This window comes from Juglans regia, chromosome 2 (assembly GCF_001411555.2).
Source record: "Juglans regia cultivar Chandler chromosome 2, Walnut 2.0, whole genome shotgun sequence".
Classification (NCBI taxonomy): domain Eukaryota; kingdom Viridiplantae; phylum Streptophyta; class Magnoliopsida; order Fagales; family Juglandaceae; genus Juglans; species Juglans regia.
Genome location: NC_049902.1, coordinates 14,902,902 through 14,929,839, shown reverse-complemented (window position 1 = coordinate 14,929,839; position 26,938 = coordinate 14,902,902). Strand labels below are relative to the sequence as shown.

General features: G+C 37.0%; 1 protein-coding gene across 13 annotated transcripts in view; it reads left to right on the top strand.

Annotated features, from left to right (window-relative positions):
• Positions 1-22,549, top strand: part of LOC108995674 (protein RRNAD1) — a 61,085-nt gene extending 38,536 nt beyond the window's left edge. For 6 of the 13 annotated variants that reach the window (XM_035687306.1, XM_035687304.1, XM_035687305.1 and 3 more), the window contains 6 exons: positions 1,810-1,984; positions 11,255-11,338; positions 14,800-14,989; positions 15,315-15,520; positions 17,155-17,391; positions 21,679-21,941. In XM_035687306.1, the coding sequence (XP_035543199.1) occupies positions 1,810-1,984; positions 11,255-11,338; positions 14,800-14,989; positions 15,315-15,520; positions 17,155-17,349 (850 nt within the window). In that variant the 3' untranslated portion in view covers positions 17,350-17,391; positions 21,679-21,941. Of the gene's footprint in view, positions 1-1,809; positions 1,985-11,254; positions 11,339-14,799; positions 14,990-15,314; positions 15,521-17,154; positions 17,392-21,678; positions 21,954-22,018 lie in introns of those variants that run through there. The other 7 variants (XR_004800830.1, XR_004800829.1, XM_035687308.1 and 4 more) reach the window with 6 other exon arrangements.
• The last annotated feature ends 4,389 nt before the right edge of the window (positions 22,550-26,938 follow it).

The window sequence follows — 26,938 nt, the reverse complement described above, 5'->3', positions numbered from 1 at the left end:
GAAAATCCGAATAGTAATCTTGGATGGAAAGAGTGTCATGTTGAAACATGGCAATCGCATGCTCTAACTGAAAACGACGAGCAGCATTATCTTGATGATAAACCCTCTTTAAGTAAGTCCACATGGATTGTGCGGTGCGATGAGGCCGCAAGTTGGTGACAATATGTGGCTCGACCGAGCCAAGAAGCCAAGACATAATCCGAGCATCAAGCACAACCCATGAAAGAGAAGAGACTGGATCCTTGGATTTATCATGATTAGGTGCACAATTTGTGCCATCAATATGGCCCCAAAGATCTTTTCCCTTAAGGAAAAGTTCAAATTGAAAAGCACAAGTAGAGTAATTTTTGCCCGTAAACTTGACGCACACGGGTGCAGAATCCATGGTAAATAAATGAAAGCCGAGACAAAAGCCAAAAAATAACTAAAAGGCCAAAATAACCAAAAAAGAACCAAAGTCGAGAAGCAAATAGCACCCAATATTAATGGTTCCGAGAAGCAAGAGCACCTAAAAAAAATTGTAAGCAGCAAACAAACGTGAGACTGAAGAACCAAAACCTGCAAGATGCGTCACATAGCACCTGCTAACAGCCACAGAGGATTGTTCCGAGAACCACTCAGCCACAGAGATGCCGAAAATACCACCAGAAGATTGTTCTGACAGCCACTTAGCCACAGAGATGCCGAAAAAGACCAGGAAAGACTACACCGACGGCCACTGTGTTTGTAGACCACCGATAGAGACAACCGAAACAGAAACGAGAGACCACTGAAAGAGTTGCACCGAAAAAAAACGACCCAGAGAATAGACTTGCACCGAAAGACAGAGAAGATGACGTCGGAGACACCCAAAAACAACACAGAGACCACCGAAACAGAGAAGGTTCACGTCGAAACCAGCATAGAAGCCATTGAGAAGAAGAAGTGCACGTCGAAACTGCACAGAGACACCGAAGCCAAGAGAAGAGAAAAAAAATTCAAAAGATGCTTGAGTTTTTAGTCGATGGCTCTTGATACCATGTCAAGTTTGCGAGAATGGCCGAAATTAAATGGCCTTGAGTTCTGTATATTATATATATAGTCTTTACAAGAATGCTATACATGAAAAGCAAATAAGTTCCCGCATGATTCTAGCCCTATACATGTAAACTATAATCTGTCAAATAATGTATGCTAACTGTACAGAATAATGAATGGAGAAATAAGGAAACACTTGTGGGCTAAAATAAGGAAAGAAGCGTGGACAGCAAAGCTGTCCGTTGAGACATAAAATACTAACTTTTCCATGTGCTTATAACTTAATAGTCTTCTTCGTATATGAGGCAAAAAAAAGTGGACAATTGAGATTAAATACGTGAATTACATGTTTATTGTAACTATTTGGGCTCATATCATATTTTTTACTGAAACTAGTCAATAAATTTATATTTTATATTCTTTTATACATGATATTAAATGCTTGAATTGCATTATATATGATTTTTAATGTTTTTATCAAGAATGAAATAGCCAATTCAAAATTGTCATGAATAGTTCGATTTGCACCTGATTTCGAACCCGATACCGATTATTCAAGTCTTGATATTAATGGCATAGATATGTGTCAGGATTGAAGTACTACATCATCCATACTCCTAAAGTACCTAATAGTTTTCCTCTCGCAAGTGTGAAATAAAATTAGATAAACCATGAAAATGTAAATTACTCAAGGAACTGCAATACATAATGTCAAAACACTAAAACTCATCAACTAAAATAAATTACTTTTCAGGGTCTGATAAAAAGGAATGTTTATCTTTTTTGGATCAGGGCCTTTTTGGAGTGCAAAGAAGCTAAAGCTGTTGTTAGCATTGGGTGTTGTTACAACTTATTGTCCGAAGAAGGTGCTGACAATATTGAAACCCACTGTGGATTTCCTATGAGTAGTGGTGTTAAGTCAGCTGTCTTTCCACTTGGAAAGAGTTCTCGTGATCTTGCTTGCCAGGTATAAGCATATCTTGCTTTTCTTGTTTTTTTCTCAATACTAAAGCAACATCATACGAATTTTATATGCATGAATCCATTTTTCTTTTGTAAAACTAATTTGAATCACTTTTGTGTTACATTTGTGGATGGTCATTCCTATCTAACATGATTATCAAACCCAATGTATAAGTGATAAATTGGGGTTTATCAGGACCAATGTTGATAGTTTCCGGAATATAATGGGATCTTCGTAAAGTTGGTCATTATGAGTGTTGTGACAATTGGGAAGTCCAATGGGAAAAAGAAGGGGAATCATTTGCTCACTATGAGTTAAAACCCAATTGGGTAGCAAAATTTCAATTCTAAGTTATGATAATGCCAAAGAGTATGGGTCTCTTTCTTTTTTCAACCTATATGTATGAGAAAGACTCTTCATCAAACATCTCGTGTTCACACACCACAACAAAATGGTTTTGCTGAACTGAAGAATTGCTATTGAACTTTGATATTTCAAATGCATGTCCCCAAAACATTTGTTAAATGTGGTATGAAGTTGTTACTGCATTTTCTTTAATTAATCAGATGCCTTCCTCTGTACTTGATGGGGCATTTTTTCACTCTTACTGCCTACTACTTCAATCTTCTCTATACACTAATATTTTAAGATGTATTTGCTTTGTGCATGATCTTGGTCCCGGATTGACAAGCTCAATCCTCATGCTATTAAATGCTTCTTCCTTGGTTACTCTCACACTCGAAATGGTGTCGCTACTAGATTTTTTCTTTGGATGATATTTCTTTAGTGCGGACGCCACATTTTTTATTCCACACCATATTTTTCCGCCATTCGCTGGAATGGTTGCAATTTTGATTCCATTCAATTTCCTCTTTTGAATTCATTTCGATCTCAAAGCATTGGTGCTCTAAAAATGTAAACGTCCGTCCTACTGGGAGTGATACAAACAATTATTTTAGAAACGTGAGGGACCGGATGATACTAACTTGTTAAAATATTTCTTTCTTTTTCTTGTGCACCAGGAATAGAAGATTTCATAAATAAAACTAATACATACTTTAAAATTAAAAGAGTGTGCGCAAGCATTTGTTAAAAACTTAAAAAATAATTATTTTACAAATTTATGTAAGTGTGCCCAAGTCTCTGTCCCTTCTCCCTTGGCCAAGTCCTGTACTGCAGCTTCGACTACAATTTTAAGTTGGGACATTCACACATTAAAACGAAATGAGTTGAATTAGTAAGTATTACTTCATATTGTAAACATATAAACATAGTTTTCTAGTTTTACAATTTCATTCATAGTCACATTTTGTCACATTTTTCACTTCAGTCTTATTAGTGCATATAAATCCTTTGTCACTTCAAATAATTCATTTCTTTATAAAAAGAAATTCAATTCTTCAACATTCATTTACATATACATTAAAAGTTTTCCTTTTCATTGGCAATACGCATTGTTACACCCCGTGTGTTAGGTTAGCAATCCTTGTGTCCACAATGCCACCTAGGACTGACTAATGGAATTTAGCCCATCGAGATGGTCATCATTAGGTGCACCTAATAAGCCACCTGGGAATTTGCCCATTGAGTTGGTACCATAACATCATAACTTTCATGCGGCCCCCATTTAAGCTGTCATGCTTTTAATCCTTCATTTCTTGCATGTTTGGGATTGCAGTGGGTAATATAGCTTTTAGCTTTAAGTCTTTTAGTTTTAGAGCTTAAGTAATATGCTCTACTATTAAAAAGATATTTTCTGTTTGGTAACCATATGTCTAAAACACTTTTAAGCATGTTACATTTGTTTAGAAACAATATAAAAAAGTATTTTTTGATGTAGAAATGACAGAGAGAGTCATTTGATTTTTTAAAGATTATGACCATATTATTAATAGAAATCAAATCGTATAATCAAATAACAATGAAAATAGTCTAATAGAATTTTCAGTAAGTATAATGAAAAAAAAAATCTTTCAATGCTTCGTAAGTGAAATAGCAATACAATTATGCTCAATATTCATAGGACAAAGAGCAAAGCTGTAATTATCTGAAAGTTGTATAGGTATTTTCACCTATAGACAGTATTTTTTAAAATAAGAACAACGTTCCGCATTATCTGGAAAAAACACGTTTGAGGAAAATATCAAAATGATGTTTTTCTTGAAACGTACTTTTTAGTTTTTTTGAGATTAAAAAGTACTTTAATATGTAACAACCAAACAATTTAATTTTATCATTAAAGAGCTTTTGAATCTATTTAAACATTTTTTACGACCTCTAACGCAACCCCAAACAGGCCTTTCATTTCATTCCTTTCCACATCTTTGATTGCATTTTCCTCATCATCCATTCCATTAATTTTATAGCAATTCTATATAACCTTGTGATAACAATCAAGAAACATCCAGTCCATCGTATTCATGCATCACGCTTATTATAAGAGGGTGCATCCCACACACATTTGTATATATGTAATGCCCTTGACCCCTGCTTGGGATTTGACGGGTAATCGTGACGTCGATATATGCAACATTGGTTACACATCCCATGCCTTTGACAATAAAGATGCATGCGCCTAGCATGAAACTAACTATATGAAATAATTCGCAGTGGAAAGTTAGATGCACTAATAATTTTGTACCAGATAAATGCATCCCAAATTTAAACTTTATATTACATAGCACAAACTTATGTCATGAAGCATGTGAGTCTGTCACGTTTTTGAGTCAAGCATGAAATGTTAAGTTTGATCATGACCCCAAATGCTAGGACGAAGAATTATCTTAGTGGAACACCCCTGTTCACTCTAGAGTGAATAAAATGGAGTGAAATCCCCTAGGTTGATGAAAAATAGTCAACGAACTTCGAATGGGACCAAAAGATTTCTGGAGTGAAGTAAAAAAGGCACCTAACACTTGTGGGTGCCACCCATGACTCATGGTAAGGAATTACCATGAGGTAAGACTCTGATTACATACAACTGGTGGACGAACTTGTGATGTGATGTAGTAACTAGCATGTAACACCCCATTCCCCTAGGGTTAATAATAAAGTCATTTTTAAAAATCTCGAGAAAACAGTGTGCGACTAAACTTGACTTAAAAATTTTCTTCTTAACGAAGCACCAAATGCAAAAGATTCCATAAAATAAATAAAGTCCATCGTTATTAAAATACTTAAAATCCAAAAGAGAGTCTACAAAAGCACTTATTTAAAATCAATCAAGTCCCCTGTGCTTAATAAAATGTCTTATTAAAATTAAAAATCATAACACTGAGCATGTCATAAACTGTCTAGGCCTCTGCCTCGCCTCCTTAGGCCAAGTCCTATCTTGCAGCTCCATCCCCATAAAGATCCTCATTTGGGGTGGTTAAAACATAAAAAAATACAAAAATGAATTGAATACTCAATAAGCAACACATCATATAGGAAACATAATAAAACATAAGGTTTCTTGAAAATCATGCATACTCATAGTTACATACGTAAATAACATGAACATGAACCTTATCTGTGTGTGAAATGCATTAACTTGCCTTGCACTTGTCATAGGCCGGTACCGATTATTGACCCCCATGAGTTAGGGTTAGCGAATCTAAGTAGATTCCGATTTCGTCCCTGGCCGCGGATTGTTGAATCCATACATAAGGAAGACACACTGGGTGCACTACCATAATGTACAACCTGGCAATGCAATATGCTCATAACATATGGTACCGTCTTCATATCATAACATAGGCCGTTACATATCTTAACATTCAACTTCATCATAATCATACATGCATGTTTTCTTGTCATATCTTGTTTTATCATATCATAGATTTCAAATGAAATTGTGATCTTTCATAAAATGTCGTAATACATGTTTTCTCACATAAAATCATGATTTTTCTTAAATCTTTTGATGCATAGATTTTCACATGAAATCATGGATTTTCATAAATATTTTAAAGCATAAATCTTCACATAAAATCATGGATTTTCATAAATATTTTGATGCATAAGTCTTCACATAAAATTATGGATTTTCATAATATATCTTGATGTATATGTCATACAACTAACATGAAACTTATCCATAAAATTGTAAAAGACATGTTTACTATTCATACGTGTAAGGGCATGATCATGCTACTTACCTTGTAGCGTTAATCCAATATTTCCAGGGCGTGACTGATTTCCTATAAAATAGGCAAGTAACTTAGCTAAATTTCTAATTAAATACGTACTTCATAATTAAAACATAAAATACTAAAATAACCTATATTTCCATATATCTAAAATCCTCGTAACCCTAAAATTAACCTATATTCCTCATTAAACCCATAAAAATATTTCCACGTCCAAAGTTATATTTTCCCTTGATTTTTATCGTAAAAATATCATAAAATAGAAATCCTACTATCAACACGTATTGGGCAGGGGTATTTTTGTAATTTAGATATAAGGCACTTGGGTTTCATGTGAGAACCCCAATGCTTGGAGGGTTGTGGCTTGCTGGTTTGCAGTGCTTGGAGGAAAGTGTCATGCTCTGTTTTTCTTGCTTAAAACAGGGGCTGTGCCTATCTCACTAGGAGGTGGTTTTGGTTTTTACATGGAGGGTGGTGCAAGGTGGCAGCGGTGTGGAGGTTGGATCTCAGACGTGTGCTGTGAATGGTTTGACTGTGGGCTGTGAGGAAGAACCAGGCAGACTGAGTGTGTGGTGGCCGTGTAAAGCTTGTTGGTGGCTTCCTATGCCTCGGGGTTGCTGGACGTAGAAGAGCATCATGCGGTGGAGGCACCAAGATGGTCAAGGGTGTTGCCCTGGGATGGGGAGGCTCTGCCGTGGTGATTGCCTTCGATTTCAACCCACAGTGGGGAGAAAACCATCGAGAGCTTGAGGTTGGTCGTGGTTGGTGGAAGTGTGAGGTAGGCGTGCGCTTGTGGCTGTTTACATGGTGGAGAGGAGGGCTACGGTGAATGGGATGTGAGGTTGTTGTTTCCATGCGTGAAGGGAAAAGCTCTTGATGTTTGCTACAACCCTAGGTCTTGGTTGAAGATGATCAATACCTGCATGAGGATGTTATGAAGTATGAAAACTCTGATGGCGTTACATGTCATGTTTATTATCATGCAGGCTTTATAAACTGATGGTAGCTTAGAGGTTAACTTGCTGAGATTAAAAATCTCACAGTGGTAGTCCCAACTACTATTCCCACCTAGAATTGTAGAAGCCGTGACAAGTCCGCATGGAGCACAACATTCCCCATTTGGATGAGGTTGAATAGGATGGGAACAAGCGTGGAGGAGAGCTCTTGGAGATCATACTCCAGTTTCTGAATGTCATTTTGACATTGATAGCCGAGCTGCACGAGCGGCTTGGCTTGTAGTTAAGAATTCTATGATGTATGTAATTAAGGAGTTCTTACACCAGTACGATGCCTCTTTTGTGTTAAAGACATGTTGAATGGATGATGAACTTGTTTAAGTATTAATATTATGAAAGTTATTTTGGGATTTAGTTATCTGGTGCAACTTATGTTTGAAAAAAAAAAAAAAAAAAAACTGCTGTGATTATTGCTCTATTGCTAGAAGCATACTAGGTGCATTGCATACTATTTGTCATGCCAGCGCGAGGTGGAGGTTGGGGGATTCACAGTTCTGTTCAGGGAGAAGAGGCTTACCATTTTCATGGTTCTACTGCAGAGGAGCAGCAGCAATCGGGCTTCACTTTGTTGCTGTTTCTCATGGCCCAGGTGATGGCAGTGCTGTGGCTGATTTCAGTTCGCAGGGGTTGGTTTCTTGCTGCTATAGCTTGAAGAACTAGAGTGATCAAAGTAGAAGCTGAAGAAACAAAGGAAGAAGTAGAAACTGAAGGCAAAACTGAGAGTCGTAGGGTCTGAAGTTGCTGCATTTAACAGGTCTGGACAGTTACTGCTGCCATGAGCTGAACCTCTTGCTGCTTGTTCTTCACAGTGGGCCCTCTGTCGGTGGCTCTCAGTGCACTAGACTGAGTTTAAGGGGCAGATAATTAAAGAGAGAATGAGGGACTTGAGAAGAGGAAAAGAGAGGAGAAGGGAGCAAACCGATTCAGGCTGTGTGTTGGCTGTTTAACTGCTGCAAGGCTTGGCCACGATGAAGAGAGAAACAGTGGGAGGAGAGGCTAAGTTCCGTGCTTCCATGGTGGTGGAAGGTGGCATTGCTGTGGCTTGAGGAAGGAGAAACCAGAGGAGTTACTGTCGTGTGGGGATGGAGCTCGCTTAAGCTGTCTGTGAACTTCCATGGTGAACTTTCCTCGAGCTGCTGCTGCTGATCAATGGAAGGTAGAAAAGAGAGAGAGCTGGCTGAAGCATTTGTCTGCAGTGAGAGAAGTGAAAAGAAGAGAAGATGGAGGAGAAAAGAGAAAGTGAGAGAGAGCTGCTGTGTGTGTTGGCAGAGAAGATGGAGAGAAGAAGAAAGGGATAAGGGAGAAGGTGATTCAAGTGAGTCACTGGTTGACTTTGTGTGGTTGAGAATAGAAGTAGGGAAATAAGGAAAAAGGAAGGAAAAAAAAGAAAGGGAAGAAGGAAATAGAGTAATATGCAAAAAATCTAATTTTGTAAAAAGTATCTAAAAGAAATAAAATCAATTTTCTTAAAAATGTTTCAGTGAAAATAATTTTATTTTTGGGGCTTTAAAATTGAATAGGCTCAATTTAGGGCATGCTTGGGTAATGAGATGATATGAGAATTCTAAGTGTAGTAGTGAAATTTTTTGAGTTAAGATGTTTTATTGGGTTTTGGGAAATGAGGGAGAAAAAATTGAATAAAATATTATAAAGCTAAAATAATGTTTGAATATTATTTTTTAATATTATTTTTGTTTGAAATTTGAAAAAATTGTATTGTTTTTTGTTTTTTTTAGAAGTTTGGGAAAGAGCTATTGATTAGGTAATGATCAGATGAAAAAGTTTAAAATTTGAAATTGAAAAATATTTTGTGTTTTGAGTGATCTTTGGGAAGGAAATTATGAAAGGTTTTGAGATTAGATGAGGTGATCTCATCTCATCTAAGTGCCCAAACATAACCCTAATGTGGTTTTGGTTTAACAAAAATTAGAACGCCCCACTAAATATAAATTTTGGGCTTTAAAGTTTTTCTGGAAAAATTATATTGCTTGGTTCATGGAAATATCTACTAAAATTAAAATGGGGCTTAGGATATGTGGCTTGAAATAGAATACTTGACCAACCCTAAAGAAGTTGGGCCGGTTGGTCACAAAAACGTATTGCAACAACATCAAATCATATATAGCACAAAGGTGCTCTAATGCTTATGGGAGTTACTTGGGGATGGAAGAATATGGTGGAGGTGGACAACTGGGTCTTCTGGTAATACAAAAGGATGGGAGGGAAGGGGGTGGAAAAGCTTTGCAGTAGGGCTAAGGCGAGCTTTGTCTTTGCATACTGCCTCGACTGGTACGGCTTTAAACTAGGGCAAGCATGAATCTCAAGCCTTGTCTTCTCTACTTACAAATGTCTCGGGCATGACGTTAAACAAGGGGAAATGGGCTAAGTCATTTGCAGAGGCAGTGATTGGTGGAGTGGCCACAAAGCATGGGCAGAAGTGGTAGCCTCCGCAACAGTAGGGAAGCTGGGGGTGCGATGGGAGGAGCAGGTCATGCATCCATGATACAGCAAAAGAGTAGGGGTAGAAAGGGAAGATGGGCAGGGGAGAGTGTTATTGTTGAAGAGAGGTACAGGCTAAGGAGCTCTGACATGCATGAAGTCTTCAATCCCTGAGTTTACACAACAGGGTATGGTGGTGGTCTGTCCAAGGTTGGCTCAGCAGAAAGTGAGGAGCAGAGTGTCTTAAAATGTTTGAAAGAGGAGCTGAAATAGCTGAAGAAGGCGGTAGAGTCTAATAGACAAAGTCAATATTGGTCTGGGCCAGGGAAGGGAAGGGAGGAAAGTTAAAGGGTTGAAGCCCAACAGGCTTGATAGAGGAAAGGAAAAAAAAAAAAAAAATTGGAATGGCTCAATCACTCTCAATCCTATCTTTCATAAAGAAATTGGTCCTGAAACGGGTTTGATTCTCAACGAACAAAATGGGCTTTACGATTGTGAATGCAAAAGTGATTGTGGAAGTGCGGAACCGCCAGTGGTCTGGGTGGCACAGAAACCTTCGTTGGAGGCGTAAGGGACAATGACTGGCATCATTGCCGCTATGTCAACGGTACTGATGCCGGCAACAGATGGTTCAGCCCAGGAAAAGCAGTCTGATGCTGAGAAGTGTATTAGAGGCCTAAACAAGATAGAGGAAGTGCAGATGGGGGCACCACGGATAGACAAAGATCAAATTAATCAAGAAACCTGTAGGCAGGAAGCTAGATCACAGTGCACGAAGGTGCTCTGCCTGACAGAGGCCAGACAGAGCCAACAAAAGTTGAGGTGGATCGTGCTACACTTTTATATGTTCAAAACCGTGATGAATACAAGGAAAGCTTGGGGAAGCTCAGAGTAGTGCGATGAATGCTGAAATTGAAGGAAAATTGGTGTTGTTTGATTCAAATAGAGATTGGGACAGGCAGGATGCATCTGCAGTGGAGGGGGAAGGGAGGGAGCATGATGGGTCAGTAAACTCAATAGGCAGGGTGGTAGACGAAGGGGGAGCCACTCCCTCTGAGCTCGTTTCACCTGAATGTGTCCTATTGGGTAATACAGAAAGCAATGGAGACTAAGCATTGTGTAGGTGTCTCATGTGAGGCAGGATGTTCCCATCCAATATCTTACCGTATTTTTAATTCGGTCTAAAAAAGAGAAAGAGAACTGAAGAGGCTTACTTGGGAAATGAATTATGTTCCCATGGCATTTTGTATTAGCTTTATTTTATATTCAATTTATTTTATATTCAGTTTATTTTTATGTCAATGTAAATATACTTTTTTGCTGTCTATTATTGTTTCGAATTTAATATTAGACGTGTTTTTTTTATGTTGGTACATGTTACTTGTTAAAACATTATGATAATTGCACCAAAAACCCTGTATTAATTAACTATTTAATGACATAGATTCTACCCTTTTTTTTTTCAAGAATTGCCATATGGCTGTATCCACATCAAATTTTACCATATCTGGTTGTATTGGTTGTTTAAGTTAAACGATATGGAGCTCTTGCCTCGATGTTTGCCCTTCAGTCAGTTGGAAAGTAGTATCAACTGAAGATTTTTTGAATTATTTCTATGGGTGCTGCTCGTAGCAATATTATTTTTTTCCATGTAAACATAAACTCATGACCCTGCTTTATCTTGTTAGAGTGCTGAGCGATGGAGAAGCCTGGAAAAAGATGACGGCCTTCATAATTTTGAGTTGCATTCTTTTCGTGCTGCTTTCCAGTTGGTATGCAATATTAATATTTTCCATTTTCTTTTATTGTTTGGTTGTTGTTGTTGTTGTTGTTGTTGTTGTTGTTATTATTATTATTATTATATTATTATTTTTCAATACTTAATATTGAATATGCGGGATGCTACATTTAATGCTATTTTTTTTGTGCTGCCTGGGATCCCTCTATGTGTGCACATGTATGTGTGAAAATCTGTCTTTTTGACATTTTGGCAGTTTTGTAATCAAAGTGTTGCTCTAGGTCTGTTTCTGTGAACATGTGTGATGTAGTCACATTTCTGCTTGGCCATGCAGCATTTTTGCACGTGTTTGTAATTTATTATGTCTGTCATCAAAATACTGTGGAGTGCCAAATATTTTTATTGTTTCATTCCAGTTTACAAGAAACATTGCTTGAAATTTTAGTATTTTATTAATTACCCAGCCAAAATGGAAGAATCCATGCACTTATCTCAATTATGAGCTTTGAAATCAGTAACATCCAAGTAAGGGATATGTGTGCAGTCAAACGTCTTACGTGGTCTATGAAGCCATGGTCATTAATGTTCATTTGGAATCCTCCTGTGCAAGCACAGCAGCTATAGGACTTCCAACTGTGTCAAAGAAGGTCGCCAGCTCACTCTGGCCCTCTTCCTCTGTTTGGGAATCCTTCGTACGTTCGAAATGAACATTTTATGCTTCTAGTAAAATGATCGCAGGTCTTGTGCAAGGTGGATTTCTATCTGGATTTGTCGTAGGGGATGCCAGAATCGGCACACTTGAGATGACTCACCTCTTATTTGCAGATGATACTCTTGTCTTTTGTGGGGCTAGTCATAATCATATTCAAGCCTTTTTTACTTTGCTTTGAAGTGGTTTCGGGTTTGAAAGTGAATCTCGCCAAGTCAGAATTAGTTCTGGTTGGAAATGTTCCAAGTGTTTTGAGCTTGGTCAATATTTTGGGATGCAAAGTCTCCACCTTTCCAATGAAGTATCTCGGTCTTCTATTGGGTACTTCCTTTAAATCGTTGTCTATTTGGGATGGAGTGTTGGAAAAATGGAGCATAAACTGGCGAGTTGGAAGAAGATTTATTTGTCCAAAGGTGGTAGAGTTATGTTGATAAAAAGTACTCTATCCACCTGCCAACTTACTTCTTATCTTTATTTCCAATACCATGCAAAGTGGTTCACCGGATAGAGAAATTGCAAGGAGAATTCCCATTTGGGGAATAGACGAAGAATTCAAGTTGGTTTGTACCCCTATACGAGAAGGTGGGCTGGGAATTCCGAACTTGTTGGTTTTCAATAAGGCTTTATTGGGTAAATGGTTGTAGAGATACCACGATGAGAGGGGAGCTTTATGGAGGGTGTGTCAAAGTAAGTCAAAATATTGTGTGAATAGCCAAATGAATAGCCTTTGAGTGATCTGTATATTATATATGAACTTTACAAGAGAACTATACATGGAAAAAAACTAATTGCTGAGTGATTCTAGCATTCTAGCCTTCTATGGAAACTATATATTCTGTCAATATGCTAATTTGTTAGACTTGTTCACAAGTGTGTTAACTTGTTTACAATATTGCATTGGATTTGCCTTCTAGGCCAACCATTATATAGGAGGCCAAGACAATACAAGAGTCTTACTTGAGCAATGTGGGACTCAATAGTGAGTCCCACATTGCTCAAGTAAGACTCTTGTATTGCCTTGGCCTCCCATATAATGGTTGGCCTAGGTGCCCAATGCAATACATGTACATCTTGTAAGCAAGTTTTACACTCTTGTGAACAAGTTTAACAAATTGTAATATATATTTATATATATACAATTTGTAAAATATAAATATATATATAAATATTAAGTATTTAAATGGGGGTGGAGCGGGGGGCGGGGCCCCGCTGGGGTCAACTCGCCCCCCGCCCCCACTAGTATCATTTATGCAGGGCGGATGGGGGCAGGGTAGTTGGAGGCGGGCCCCCGCTGCCCAACCCTAAGATAAGGTAAAGAAAAGAAAAGCAAAGGAATGAGACAGCAGGCAGGTTACACATTCCACTTCTTGGCTTCTTGATCCTGGTTAATCTAAATGCGAAGTTTAATTGGGATGTTCGATACATACAAGAGAGAAGGAGAAATTTTCTATGAGTTATGTTTTTTCCTAGGATGTTAGCAGCTTTTCCTTGAGCTTCTTGAGAAAGACTTGTCAAGAAATCTTCAAGAAAGTGAGGATGCTGTGCCATTCTCCCTTGGTATTCAAGGGCTAAGACTATAAGGAAAGGGAGAATTTCAGATCTTACCTTATCTTAGGGCTGGCAGTGCAAAGCTGGGCTGTAGGGTTTGGTTCTTGAAGATTTTCCTGATTGAAGGGAGTTGAAATTTTTACAGTTATTCAAGAGGAGGATGTGGCAGCTTTGTGGGGCTGTTTCCCAGAAGTCTTTCTAGTTTTTTCGTAATGAAAGGGGCGGCAGACTGTGTTTATAGGGTTTGGATCTTAGGGTTTCGTTAGGGATTAGAATTCTAGGATGATGGGTGTGGCAGGGAGGTGATTTGGTTTGATCATGATACCAAGATGAGTCTTGTGGCATCTAGCATCTTTTTCTAAAATCTGAAACTGTAGCTTTTGAAATTGGTAACTGGAGGTGCTTTTGATCCTTAGGGTTTTATAGAGGCAGAAGGGGTGGCAGAGGTGCTGGCAGTACATGATCTTGATGGCTTGAGTGTTTTGTGAGGATTTCTTCTCCTAATCCACCTAAATGTATCGGCCAGGTTGGGCTTCTTGGTTTCCTACCATGATTAGAAGTCCTTAGTGTGGCTGCCGAGACTTTGCAAGGCAGAACGGCTTGGATTTCTAGTGCCCTTGGATTCTTGCTAGTACTTGATTCCTCATAGGGTGGGAGTTTCAGCCAGTGCATTTGGTAGGATTCTTGGGCTTCAAATACAAGAGTTTTGCAAGACTCTAATTTAGTCATTATGCCGGCAGCCCACATTCAAGATTGGGCCAAGAATTAGCCCAATATACATGGAAGTCACTCAGTCCATGGTGCAAGAGATCATAGGCCAGTGGCCAAAGATAAAATATTTCATCCCAGCCCTTGGGGACTAGGGTCGGGTGTTACATTTCAAGTTATTTGGAATAACTGTCTTGTTAACTTGATCTTTCCATTTGTACGTCTTGTGTTGCACTAGAAACCTTTAGCAGTCTTGATTTTTTTATGATCCATATTGTATTTCTTGGAATTTATGTGAATGCCCTTATTTTGCTGGCAGAAGTCTCCTATTATGTGGAATTTTTATAAGAATATATTTTCAAAATGGTGTCACAAGCTTTCATTAAAAAAGAGTAAGGCAAATCCATCTGCTGCTTTATTTATGTGACTCTATTTTCAGAGCAGTACATTTTACGTATGTATGTTGTCCTTGTAACTAGTTCCATACCATCATACTGAAAATTATATTTTGTTGATCTTTCCTCCTGAAGGTTCTTTCTAAATATTATCCAGAAGTCATGGAAACAAGCCCTTCTATTGGTCGTCAAGGAAAGGCTTTGCGTCGCAGACAGCAGAGGAAAGTGGAAGCTCCATTGCATCATAAAGAAGTTGCATGTCCACATTTTCATCCAAACCAGAAAGGAAGTTTCCCTAACATAGACCCCAATGAACCTGAAACAGGTAAATGAAAGTTCAGTTTAGTTAATATAGGTTTATCAGAAATCCAGTAGAAATAGATCACCCTCCTATGCTTTCTGTTTCACCCCTACTCCATGGGGGGGAATAACTTAGAACAGAAAAAATAAAATAAAATTATATGACAAGAAGAGAAGCTTGAACTGATTAGCTTAGCAAAAACCTTATCGGCAGCATAGTTATATAATTAATGAATTCTCAAACAGCTTGGTTGCGATTTATGGGTGTGTCATGCTTGAAATGCTTATAGCTCAGGTTATTTACTGTGTTGATGGGTAGCATCTACATACTTACTTAAAATATGCTGCAGATGAAACATCACGCTTGGCAACAGACAAAGATGCCTTATTGAATGGAATTTCATCCTGTGAGAGTACAAGATGTGTAGGGCCTAAATCTGTTGACAAATATAAACATTTTGAGAAGTTCACCCGGTCTGGATTATGTCGTCTTGGTCTCAAACCTTTGGAGAGGATAAATTTTCATGAAATATGGAAGGAAGCAGAGCCATTCACTGTACGTTACTGATCCCTAGTATTTGCTATTGCATTTACATAACATTCTGACAACCGATCTAAAAACTGGGATGCATCTATTTTGGAAAGTATATAATTTCAGTCTTGTTTGTAACATTTGTATGCATTCTGTATCAATACAATAGATTGGTATATCACTTTCAAAGTTGTACTGGCATGCATACGTGATGCCTATGACTAGATTGGGATTGTAGTCTTATTTTTATTACTCTCCTGTCATTTAATTGTTTGGGGAGATTGGGTTATGCCTAGGATGGTGTTTGAGCACTTGGCTTGTTGGAAGGAACACTTTGGAAATTATGCAAGTGGATAGATTTAGAAGGAGATTATAAGGTGGTTCCTTCCATTATGCGTTTGCATTTGGAGAGAGGGGGATGCTCAAAACTTTTGAGGGTTGTGAGTTACCTTCATTGAGGTTGAAGCACCTTTCTTTTACCTTAATTTTTATGTGCATACTTATTAAAAAAAAAAAATTATGTGCATAGCATAAAATAATTCATTGGAAGGGCCATGAGAAATCTATTTGACCTCCATGCTTCAGTATCTTGCTGCTTTTTTTGCTTTTTTTGCTTCTTATGCAGTATCTCTACATCTCTTTAGTACAGCTGTTACTAATCGTTTCCCTTTGTACTTTCCTTGAGTTTCTTGAACACTTCAATTCTTATAGTTAAGAGTATTCTGTTATTTATTATTTTTCTTTTTTGTTTTTTGTTTTTTTTTTTTTAACTTTTGAGTGTATGCTGCTCTTGTAAGTCATCCAAGCACACGGGTTTACTCCTTGTTTTTCAGTTTTTTCGAATACATGTCTACTTATATATATATATATATGATATTGAAACAGAAGCTCTTCCATCATTCTAAAGGAGGGAGAAAAAAGAGGAAAGGAAAGAAAAAAATCAGAAAAAGGGGGGAAAAGGACCCTCCAAAATGTATGGATGTAAAATTTTCTTGTCAGTTTGTGAAACTTTTGAGAAGACTTCTAAAGATGGGTTTTATGAAGATTTATAAAAGTGATGGGACCCATTAAAAATATATTTGGATGGAGGAAGATTTTATAGATGTTTTTATCAGGATTTAAAAGATGGTGGGCCCATTAATTTGGGGCATTTGTTTTTAGTTTTGTGGTAGATTTTTTAAATGGAGGTAAGAAGTTTTGATAATTGATAATTTTTTGGTGTAAAGATCTTTGGATTGCAAGTTGGGAAATTTTGAGAAACGTTTTGTTCCCATACATGACCATATATCTTGCATTAGATTTTCTAGATAAGTATTCAATAGAATAATTGTTTTATAACTTTTAAGGTTTGTGTTATTAGTTATACTCTCACAATTTGTAGTCTATGCTTTGCCATCTTTTCGAAAACCTTATATGCTTGGAACTGAGGTCACCTATCATAACATGAACAGGATATTGCATTCTCTTATAAACCGCAAATCTTTGTGTAAGATTTGATTGTTGAAAATCATTGCACTTTGATTTCTTGGATTGTAGGATCCGGTTGCACAACAGTCACTAGGCTACTCTTTTTAAAGGTTTCGTTACATTAATTGGGTGCAAATGCCTTATTGAGCCTATTCTGGGCAAGCACTGATTTATTTACCAATGGCATACAGGAACTTATAGGACCTTACTGGTCCCTTAGAGCTGCTTTGGGGCCTCTTTTGGAAACTTTTCTTCTGCTTGATCGATTATTGTTCCTCCAGGAGCAAGGCCATTCAGTTGAGGTTATGATGTTACCTATTTTTGATCCAGAGGTATCCCCAAGAAATGTTGCTATAATTGCAAGAAAGAATTTGCCACAAATATGATAACTTAGCCAAAAGAGGGGAAAAACTCTGCAGTATTAACAGGTAACATCTAAGCACCCCCCCCCAAAAAACCACTGTCTCTCTTGTTTGTTTGTGTATTTCTCGGAAATGTTTTTGTTCTCCTGTCTTCCTTAATTCTTCAGCAGGCTGACCTTTTGTCACACCCCAAGACCTATATCTTAGGGTTAGGACTGCATTTTTAGATTTAGGACGTCAGGCCTATAATTTTGTTCAAATCTCTTTGATGTGGTATATTGGGTTGATGAATGGATTTGATATTTCAGCAACAGGATCTGAACCATTCAGTGTTAGTCCTCAAGACTTGCCTAATCGTCCCTAGCACACTGCCTTCTAGGCATTTGGAACCCCAACAACGTAGGAAACCACTTTCAACTCTCTCCCGCTATGATCAAGCCCTCCACTCTGCTTATCTGATGCCAAGCGCCCTTTCCTCCCCTTTAAAAACAACCCTTCATGCACAAAGCTCTCCATTTGTTCCTCTCTCTCTCTCTCTGAAGCTTTTGTTGTTTCTCCCTCTACCCCGTCTCATTCATTCTCGCTGTGAGCAAAGGTCAGCTCTCAAGCTTACGTCCAACTCTCTGCACATGAAAACCAACCGGCTTACCCATTGCTGCATTGGCAATAACAATTGAAGCTTTGCGCACACTGATGAGACCAGCGCAAGCTCGAACTCATGACATACCTTTGAACTGACAAACCCAGATGAGTTTTCTTCCTCAAGCTTTCCTGCTCTCTTGCTCTCTCTGTGTTTCTCTGTCTCACTTTGTCTCACACGGCCCTCTCTCTGTGCAATGCTGATGGTGAGTTTGTTGACCAGCCACCAGTTGGACAGGCCAGCTAGCACACAACCTAACGCCCCAATGGAATGTCTAAACCACATGGTCTCTACTCCAAAAGAGCTAGTCAATAATACAATTGGAACCCCATTAGAATCTTATAAAGAACAAGAACTTTTACTTCCCAAGCAATGTGGGATCTCATTCACCACCTATCCTTATCCTTATCATATGGGGTATCACAATCTCCCCTCTTAAATTCCCGATGTCTTTGTCTGGCCTATCCGTTGTAGGTGGCACGACTCAAGTCCCACATTTCTAGTTGGGATAAGCTCTTATACCATTTGAGATCATAGGTACCCCACTCTTTTCTCCTTGATAGCTTTTTATTTTTAGTTGAATCGAGATTAATCATGCTTACATGGAACTTTTCTAATGGTATAGCTTAGAATATTGAAGTTTGGTTGAAAGTAGATTTTATGAGGATTCAGAATTTGTGAATTGAAGTTATTCAAGACTTAAGTTTGGAACTTTTGATTATACTATTATTCGGAGCTTTTAAATATTATTTTGGGAGTTATCTATTAGTTATTTGTGACATTTAGCTAAGAAAAAAAAATGTATGGACTGGTTAAATGTCGAGGTTAGTTCTTTTCCGATGTATGTGATTGAGATACAATGTTTTTAGGGCTATAAGCTGTTAGAGTGCGCAGCGGAAGCGTGGCTTTGGTGATGTGATAATTTGAGAGTCTATTTCGCTATATGTATAAGATTCATGGATTATGTGGAGAGTTTGGAATTGTTTTAGGTTTTTAATTGTATTGTTGAGGTTTATAGTTTAAATATGATCTTTCGAAGTGCAAGACAATGTGTGCAAACAAGTGTGAAGGATTAAATATTTGGACTTTGCTTTAGGTGTAGCAAATTTCGAGGATGAAATTTTTTCAAAGGGGGAAGAATGTAACACCCAGGTCCAACAACGAGCTGTTTTCTAAAAGTCTTGTTTTTGGTTTTATACGTATGAAGAGTCCAGTTAATTTTTTCAAGTATTTTTTTTATAGATTACGGGCCTAAAATCTTTGTTTTGGTGGATTATGATTTTATTGGACTTGATAATTAGGTTTTTTTTTCTAAAGGGCCAAGGTGAGAATTGAGCTGAGAATTTTCTAAGACAAGTTGGATTATTTTTAGAAATTGAGTCGAGACTCATGACTCAAGAAAAAGCCCAAGACCCATGCCCACACCCGATTGTTTTAAACCATGAAAACCAACTATCAGTTTATGATCAATCTCGCCGCCACGCACGTTTCTACTCTCATGCATGTCTCTTTTTATCTAGGTTTTATTTTGGGTTCTAAATCGCCTTATTATAATAAGCTCACCCCTGCATGAAACCGCCTTATTATAATAAGCTCACCCCTGCATGAAACCGAAACCCTAAGTCACACCCCTTTGAAGCCATCCATGCACATAGCCCTTGCGTGACTGTCCACCAGGAAAATCTAACAGTGCACCGCTGCCTCTCCACGTTCTCGGCTCAGCCCTCATTCAGCGTTGCGTCGTGCGCCACCTCCACTTGACCACCATGGAAGCTCCAGCTCTCCCTCTCCCCGTTGTCACTGGCCACTGCCCTGCCCTTGTAAAACCGCAAGTCTGTTTTTACAACCCAAAATCAGAGCAAACAGTTGCTCCTCCAAGCACGGCAAATAGCCACTGCAGACCCTTCCTGGCGTCCCCACCAGCAGCGCTGGCCACCTCTTTGGGCCATTTCGAGAGCATTCCATTGCAAGCCACCGGATGCAAGGTGTCGGTAGCGTGTAATACCGCAGGTCTTCACATGAGCGCAACCCAGTCCACTCAGTTGTACTCCTCACCACCGTAGCGCAGCAAAGAGCCACTGCAACCGTCCTCCACCAAGAGCTCCTTCCGCCTCACGCCACCTCAGCCTTGTAGCCTCACGGTAATCTCGCTCTCTATTTCTCGCTCGCGCATCTCTCACTCTCTGTTCTCTATTTCTCGCTCATCACTCTCTCTCTTCCAGTGCACGGTCATAATAACCACCGCCGCCCACCGCACCGAACTTTGTCACAGCTCCACTCTTCGCGGTGAACCTCCATTGCATACGTAACCTCTGTTTTCATTCAAAGAATTTGGTTTTTACGTGAGTGTAATTGCATGCTTCTAAGCCATATTTTACACTAATATCGTTAATTACTTTTTTTTACCCTATGAACTGCAAGTTGTGTTAATGTGTTTTAAAATTTTTAATGTTAATAAACTTTATTTTAATTATGATTACATAAATCATTTAAGTAATTTAACATGTTATTAAGTAAAGATTTATTTTAAGAGAAACCTAACTTAGTAAACTTTATTTTGGGATTATTATATTATCTAGTATTAAACTTTATAGTTTGTTTTCAATAGTAAATAAGTTAGGTTTTAATATTTTAGTCAGAGACATAAGTGAATATTGATGAATTTGAGAAGTGTTGGTATTTTTAGGATTAAGAGAATTTTAGACATTTAGGAAAAATAGGTTATTTTAGTATTTCAGGCTTAAGAATCGAAATACTTGTTCGATTGAAATTTATTGGAGTTACATGACAATTTTATTGGTAATGATTGATTTTCGTTCAGTACTGTTGTGGGGAATTTCTGATAAGCTAAGAAGTCTAGGTAAGTGGGATTCCTATGCTAGACTTTTGCATAAAAATAAAATGGGCTGAGGTTGATTTTTGAAAAGTATGCATGTTTTGTTATGAAATGAAATTTGAACTACCTTAGTTATTTGTTCTGTTACTCATGAGATTCTGTTTAAGAATAAAGTATTTTTTTTCTGGCATGACTGGTGTAGATATGAGCTATTTTGGTATTTTGTTTTTGAACTGTGCAAAAGAGAGCGAATATGAAATTTTGTGCATAAGTTATGTTTTTGTGATTTGATTTTGTTCTGTTTTGAAAATGTTCTGTACTCTAATATGATATGATGTGATTTCTGAAAACCTCTGGCATAACATTCTTTCTGTTTTTGTTCCGTTCTGACCTTACCACGGGTGTAAAACTATGGCCTCTGTTCGGGTTGGTACCAACTTTTCTATTTCCAGTACACCTACTTTAGAAGCAAAGTGGTTTTCTGCGTGGTCTTTCATGTGTGCACACTCGGAGGTTCGAGGATAATAAGGAAAAAATTCACATTATGTTTCTGCTCGGTTGGCCGCCGGGATTTACACAACCCTACTACGGGGGTTAAACATGGTCTCTGTTTTGATATGATAAGATAAGATGTGATGTTTCAATTTATGCTATGCCAAAAGGATTTTGATTATGAATATTTTCGAACTTTTGCTCTGATATTTTTGATAATATGTTTTGACTCTGTATTCTGAAAACAAATATTCTAATTCTTCATTCTGAAAGAAAGTATTTTGTTATGCATTCTGAACTCTATAAATACTCATATTTACACTGTATATGTTCTCTGGTTACTAAATTGTTGATAACTCACCTCTTATCTCCAAATATTTTTCAGATAATTTTGATGGTTCAGTTGAAGAACAAGAATATGAAGTTTTAGTAAGGTATGATGACTGTAGTGGAATAAGTGTCTGATAGTACAAGTGCTTATTTGAGAGTCGTAGTTAGTAAGTTGATTTATTTTCGGTTATTTTGATTTGATGAGTTAAGGATATTTTCGAGTTTTTGAGAAATTTTTAATTTATGTTATTGAGAATTTCTTTGTTATCCCTACGAAGGAACATGGATATTTGGGTTGAGTAAATGAATTAATATTTTATAGAGTTTTCTGAATTTTATAGTTGTGATATTGAAGTTGATATTAAGTAATAAGAGCTAAATCTCCGGACCTTCAGAATTTGGACGTTACACAACTTGTCTCCAACCATTCTCCATCTCGTCGAACATAGCTCCTGTGCCCCCGAGCCACTCCCCACCACACTTGGGCACTGCCCATGCCAATAAACCACGCCAATTTTCTCTTGGTGCCTAGGCTGATATTGGCCAGTGGTAAAACAGAACTATTCCCAACTTTCAAACGGTACAACTTTTTCTCACCAGATTATGTATGCATGTATGTACGACAAATCCTGTATGAACATGTTCTTTTCTAAACAAAAGTCGTATGTTGTTATGATGCTTACTGTTCGAAGTGGTTACTTACCATTGTTTCATATGTTAATCGTCCCAAGTGAACAATCTTATGATGAGTAGGGACTTTAGGACCAGGTGAAGCTTTTGTAGATGAGGCTGGATCTTAGAACTTTACAGCTTTCCAAGAGATTTTCAGTTTATGTTTTCGTAATTAGTGAGGAAATTTTGTGAATCAACACTAGACATGAACAATTTGAACTGTTTGTACACTTCATTTAATAAAATTTGCATTGTTTCGGTCTTGTGGAATGTTTTATACCTGGCAACTGGAGGTGTTACACCTCTCAACTTGTTCAAAGTAACAAACTGCACAACACAATTATAGTTTGTCCAGAACTTGATCAAAAACAAAGTTCAAGGCATTTTCTGGTTTGAACTTCAGACTCTTGAACCTTAATAGTGATTCCAATCCCTCATGTTAAATCTTAAAACCTTTATTATCAAAATAGGGTAAATACAATTTATACACTAATTGCAATTGCGAAGGCCAATTTATTACAATTCAACTGCTTATTATTATCAAGAAAAAAACACATCGAAACTGAAAGGCCAATGAAGCTACTCTTTTCGTAACAAAACCTGTGCAACTTGTAGTCTGTAAATAAATTTACTGATTTGAGTCACTATCCGAAATAATAGATAAAATATAATATACATATATATATATAGAGAGAGAGAGAGAGAGAGAGAGAGAGAGGGAAAATTGATCTAAACTTCGTCAATTAGTGCTAATTTGGTTATACAAAATTAAATTATTTCATCTCATCTCATATAATCATTATAATTTTCTTAAATTTCTACGTAAAATATAATAAATAATTTAATTTTTTAAAATTTTATAATAAAAATAATATTAAAAAAATTAAATTATAATAATATTTTATTTAATTTTTAACAAAACATATCCTCTCATCTAAAATGTTTGATTGTGTAATCAAAAGAGGCCCTACTTCTTGAAACATTGGACCCTCTAATAGTCCCGTTCTAACCACCGAGTCTAAAACTTAATAGACTAACTACACTACAATTACAAAGAAGCCCACGTTGCCCTTCAGAACCGTGACCCCCATCTGCTATTTTACATACCCACGCTACTAGTATTACAACATGGCACCGTTTCGTCCATAGCTTCCTTGTAATCTGTTGCTTGACGGAACACTGAACTCATCTATCTCACTTACTCATCTTCTACACAACTTCATAGACAAAAAGAAAACCACAAATAAGAAGATAGGAATGAGCGTAATCCTACAAGCAATACCTGAAATCATCCGTTAGATGACGGAAATGATGAGATAACAATAGGAGTTGTTTCATAGGCAAATGGAGTAACAACAAGCCCAAGGACATGAACAATAGAGAGCTGAGGCAAGAACCTGTTCCTATGAAAAGTTCCTAATCTACAGATACCCTAGTTTCATGGGTACTAAAGGGCCCATTAGGACTAACAAATGGCTGATCGATTTCGACAAGAAGTTTGAGGTTAGTGGATGTACAGAGGAGCAGAAACTTCAATATCCTGGACATTTGTTACATGGATTGGCCAGAATCTAGTGGGATACAAAGCAACAATTGTTGATAAGTCAGTTGGGAAGCATAGCAGCGTTGGCGTGGAAAAGGTTCAAGAAAGAATTTGATAATCATTTCTTCTAGAATCGATTAAACAATAGCCACAAGAGTTTGCAACACTTGTGTGCAAGGGAACATGTTCGTGGAACAATACATTACCTGTTGCATGAAACTTGAGAGATTTGCCCTACCTGATTACCACTAAGAAAATGCAAGCCCAGAAGTTCTAAAGAGGTTTGCAACCAAGAATTTGTCATAGTCATTTTGCTTATTTGCATATTGAGAATTTCTAAGAACTGGTGGATGTTGCCACTAGCCGAGACTAAGCAAGGAAGTTTGATTGCACCTATAAATCTGAGAAGAAAGAGAGCTTTTCCTTCTTTTTCTAGAGGAAATGATGATAAGAGAAGGATGGTGGTTAGTGCTGATAAAGGAAAGGGTATTGTCATGGGGAGACCAACACCAAACTCTAGTTCCACCACCTATTTGCTGCAATTGTGGAAAAGATCCTCGCCAGACCTTTTATTGAGGAACATGGCGCAACACCTAGTGGCATTCTAGGAGTTGCCACGTGACTGCTAGTGGCACCACACGCATTTTTTTTCTTAGGTATAAGAATCCTAAATATAATAAATTCATATTTTTTTTATCTAAAAAGATTTCAAAAGAATGTTACGGAGTCTTCTAATTTCGATTTCCCTCTTAGTACTTTTCTACGAGAGTTGGCTTCATTTGTTTTTACAATTTTTCTCAACTCATATCATTTTATCTCATCTAATTATTATAATTTTTTTAAAATTCTCATACAAAATAAAATAAATAATTCAACTTTTTTGAATTCAAAAATAAAAATAATATTAAAAAATATATATTCTAATAATATTTTATTTAATTTTTAACTTTTATCTCAACTCATTTTATCTCATCTAAAAAAAAAAAAAAAACAAGGCTTGAACTCTAAAGTTTCTTGGTTCTTAAAGACTTTTGACTTGTCAGCTTAGTAATTGTGTGGAGGAGGAATTAACTTGGGGAAAAATAAAGGAAAAAAATGAAGATGTGAGGGGCATTTCCGATGCTACACTTGAGTTTTTCCTTCACTTTTCAAAAGCCTAATATACACTAATAAATAGTGGAGTTTTAAAAGTGTTTCTCAGGATAAAATAAATTTATAAGAAATGGATGATAAAAGATTTATGGACATTAAAACTCATAATTTTGAAATGTAAATAGGAGTAAAAATCATTTTATTTTTGGGCTCCAAAATTAAACATGTTTTGTTTAAAAATTAGGTTTAGTTTCAATAAAACTAAAAATACCTCATTTAAAATAATGTTGAATATTAAAAATTCTCTAAAACTTTTAAATTAACTGACTTATTTAAAAATCATTTGTTAAATTAAAATGATGTTTAGGTTTTGAGGCATTAAAATGGAACACGTGACCAGTATGAGATGAATCAACTAGGTTTGTCACAATGATGCGTTCAAGTATGGTCTTGGACGTGTTTTGATGCAGGAGGGACGAGTATTAGCATAGACTTCACGATAGCTAAAGGGGCATGAAAAGAATTTTCTTGCACACAATCTCAAACTCGCAACTATTAGTCTAAAATACTTAAGAGTAAGTTCATTTGAGGAAGAAACAAGAATTATATGGTAAAATTGTGTGGTCTATCCAAATCAAAATAGTCTGAAATATTCATTCAGCGAAAGAAAATTGAACATGTGGCAAAAATGTACTGAAAACTATTAGCGACTATCAATTTGAAATTAAGTACTATCATGGACATGAGAATGTGATAGTTGATGCATTAAGTCAAAAGTTACACCCATACCTAGCTACTCTGCCTACATACATGTCCTTAATCCTATGAGGTATACAAGAGTTAACACTAGAAGACTCCCCACTTAAATGTCTATTCGTAGTGGCCCATGAATTGCAATTAATGAATTTATCCTAATTGGTGGATTTTCTAAAAAGAAAGATCCCATATTAGATAAAATAAAAAGAAGGGTTGATGTAGTGAAAGATTGGAATGATTGGAAGATGGTATACTTATGTACAATGATTGGAAGATGGTATTGATTAATATGGAAATTAAAGAGCTAATTTTGTGAGAAGCTCATGACACTCCTTACACTATGCATCCAAGCAATATCAAGATGTGCCAGAATTTGAAATAGAGTTATTGGTGGGACGGGATGAAGAAGCAAATAGCTGAATATGTTAGCAAGTGCCAAGTTTGCCAATTGTTAAAGGAAAAACATTAGAAACAGCAGAAACTCTAAAAGCCTTGTCCATCCTAGAATGGAAGAGGGATGAGATGAGATTGTAATGTACTTCATAATCGAGTTACCCAGGACGAAGAGTGAGAATAACTCAATTTAGGTGGATATTGGTGGACTAACAAAGAGTGCTCACTTTATATCTATCAGTAACTCTGAATCAATAGAGAAGCTGGCATAGTTGTATGTAAAAAGAATAGTACATCTGCATAGGGGTACCAAGGCTATTGTGTCCAATAGAGATGTAGGATTCATAGTTCACCTCTATGTTTTGGAAAAGTTTTTAATTGGGATTGATAAATAATTTTAAGTTTAACAATGCATATCATCCTTAGATAGATGGTCAATAAAAGTGCACTATATAGACATGAGAAGATATGTTGAGGGTATATGCATTGGAATTTAAAGAAAACTAAGTGGATCATCTACATTTGATTGAGTTTGCGTACAAAAGTAGCTACGAGTCGATGATACAAATGCGGTTTTATTTTTTGTTGCATAATATGTTGATGGCGAGGGCTTGATGGTAGGTCTACCATAGATTAACCTAGCAACACACAGGTAGGCTAAATAGTTTAGGAAGAAATAAGCAGAATCTAACTTGAGCTCTCCTACAGATTGACAATGGTGGAAAGAAAGTATTGAAGATGAAGCTTTGGATAGGTCGTGATAGAGATGGAAAGAAAGAAATTTGTGAGCAGTAAGATTCATCTTAGGTAAAGTAGTTGCACTTTTCACATACCTCCAAATATGGTCGGAGAAAGAGGT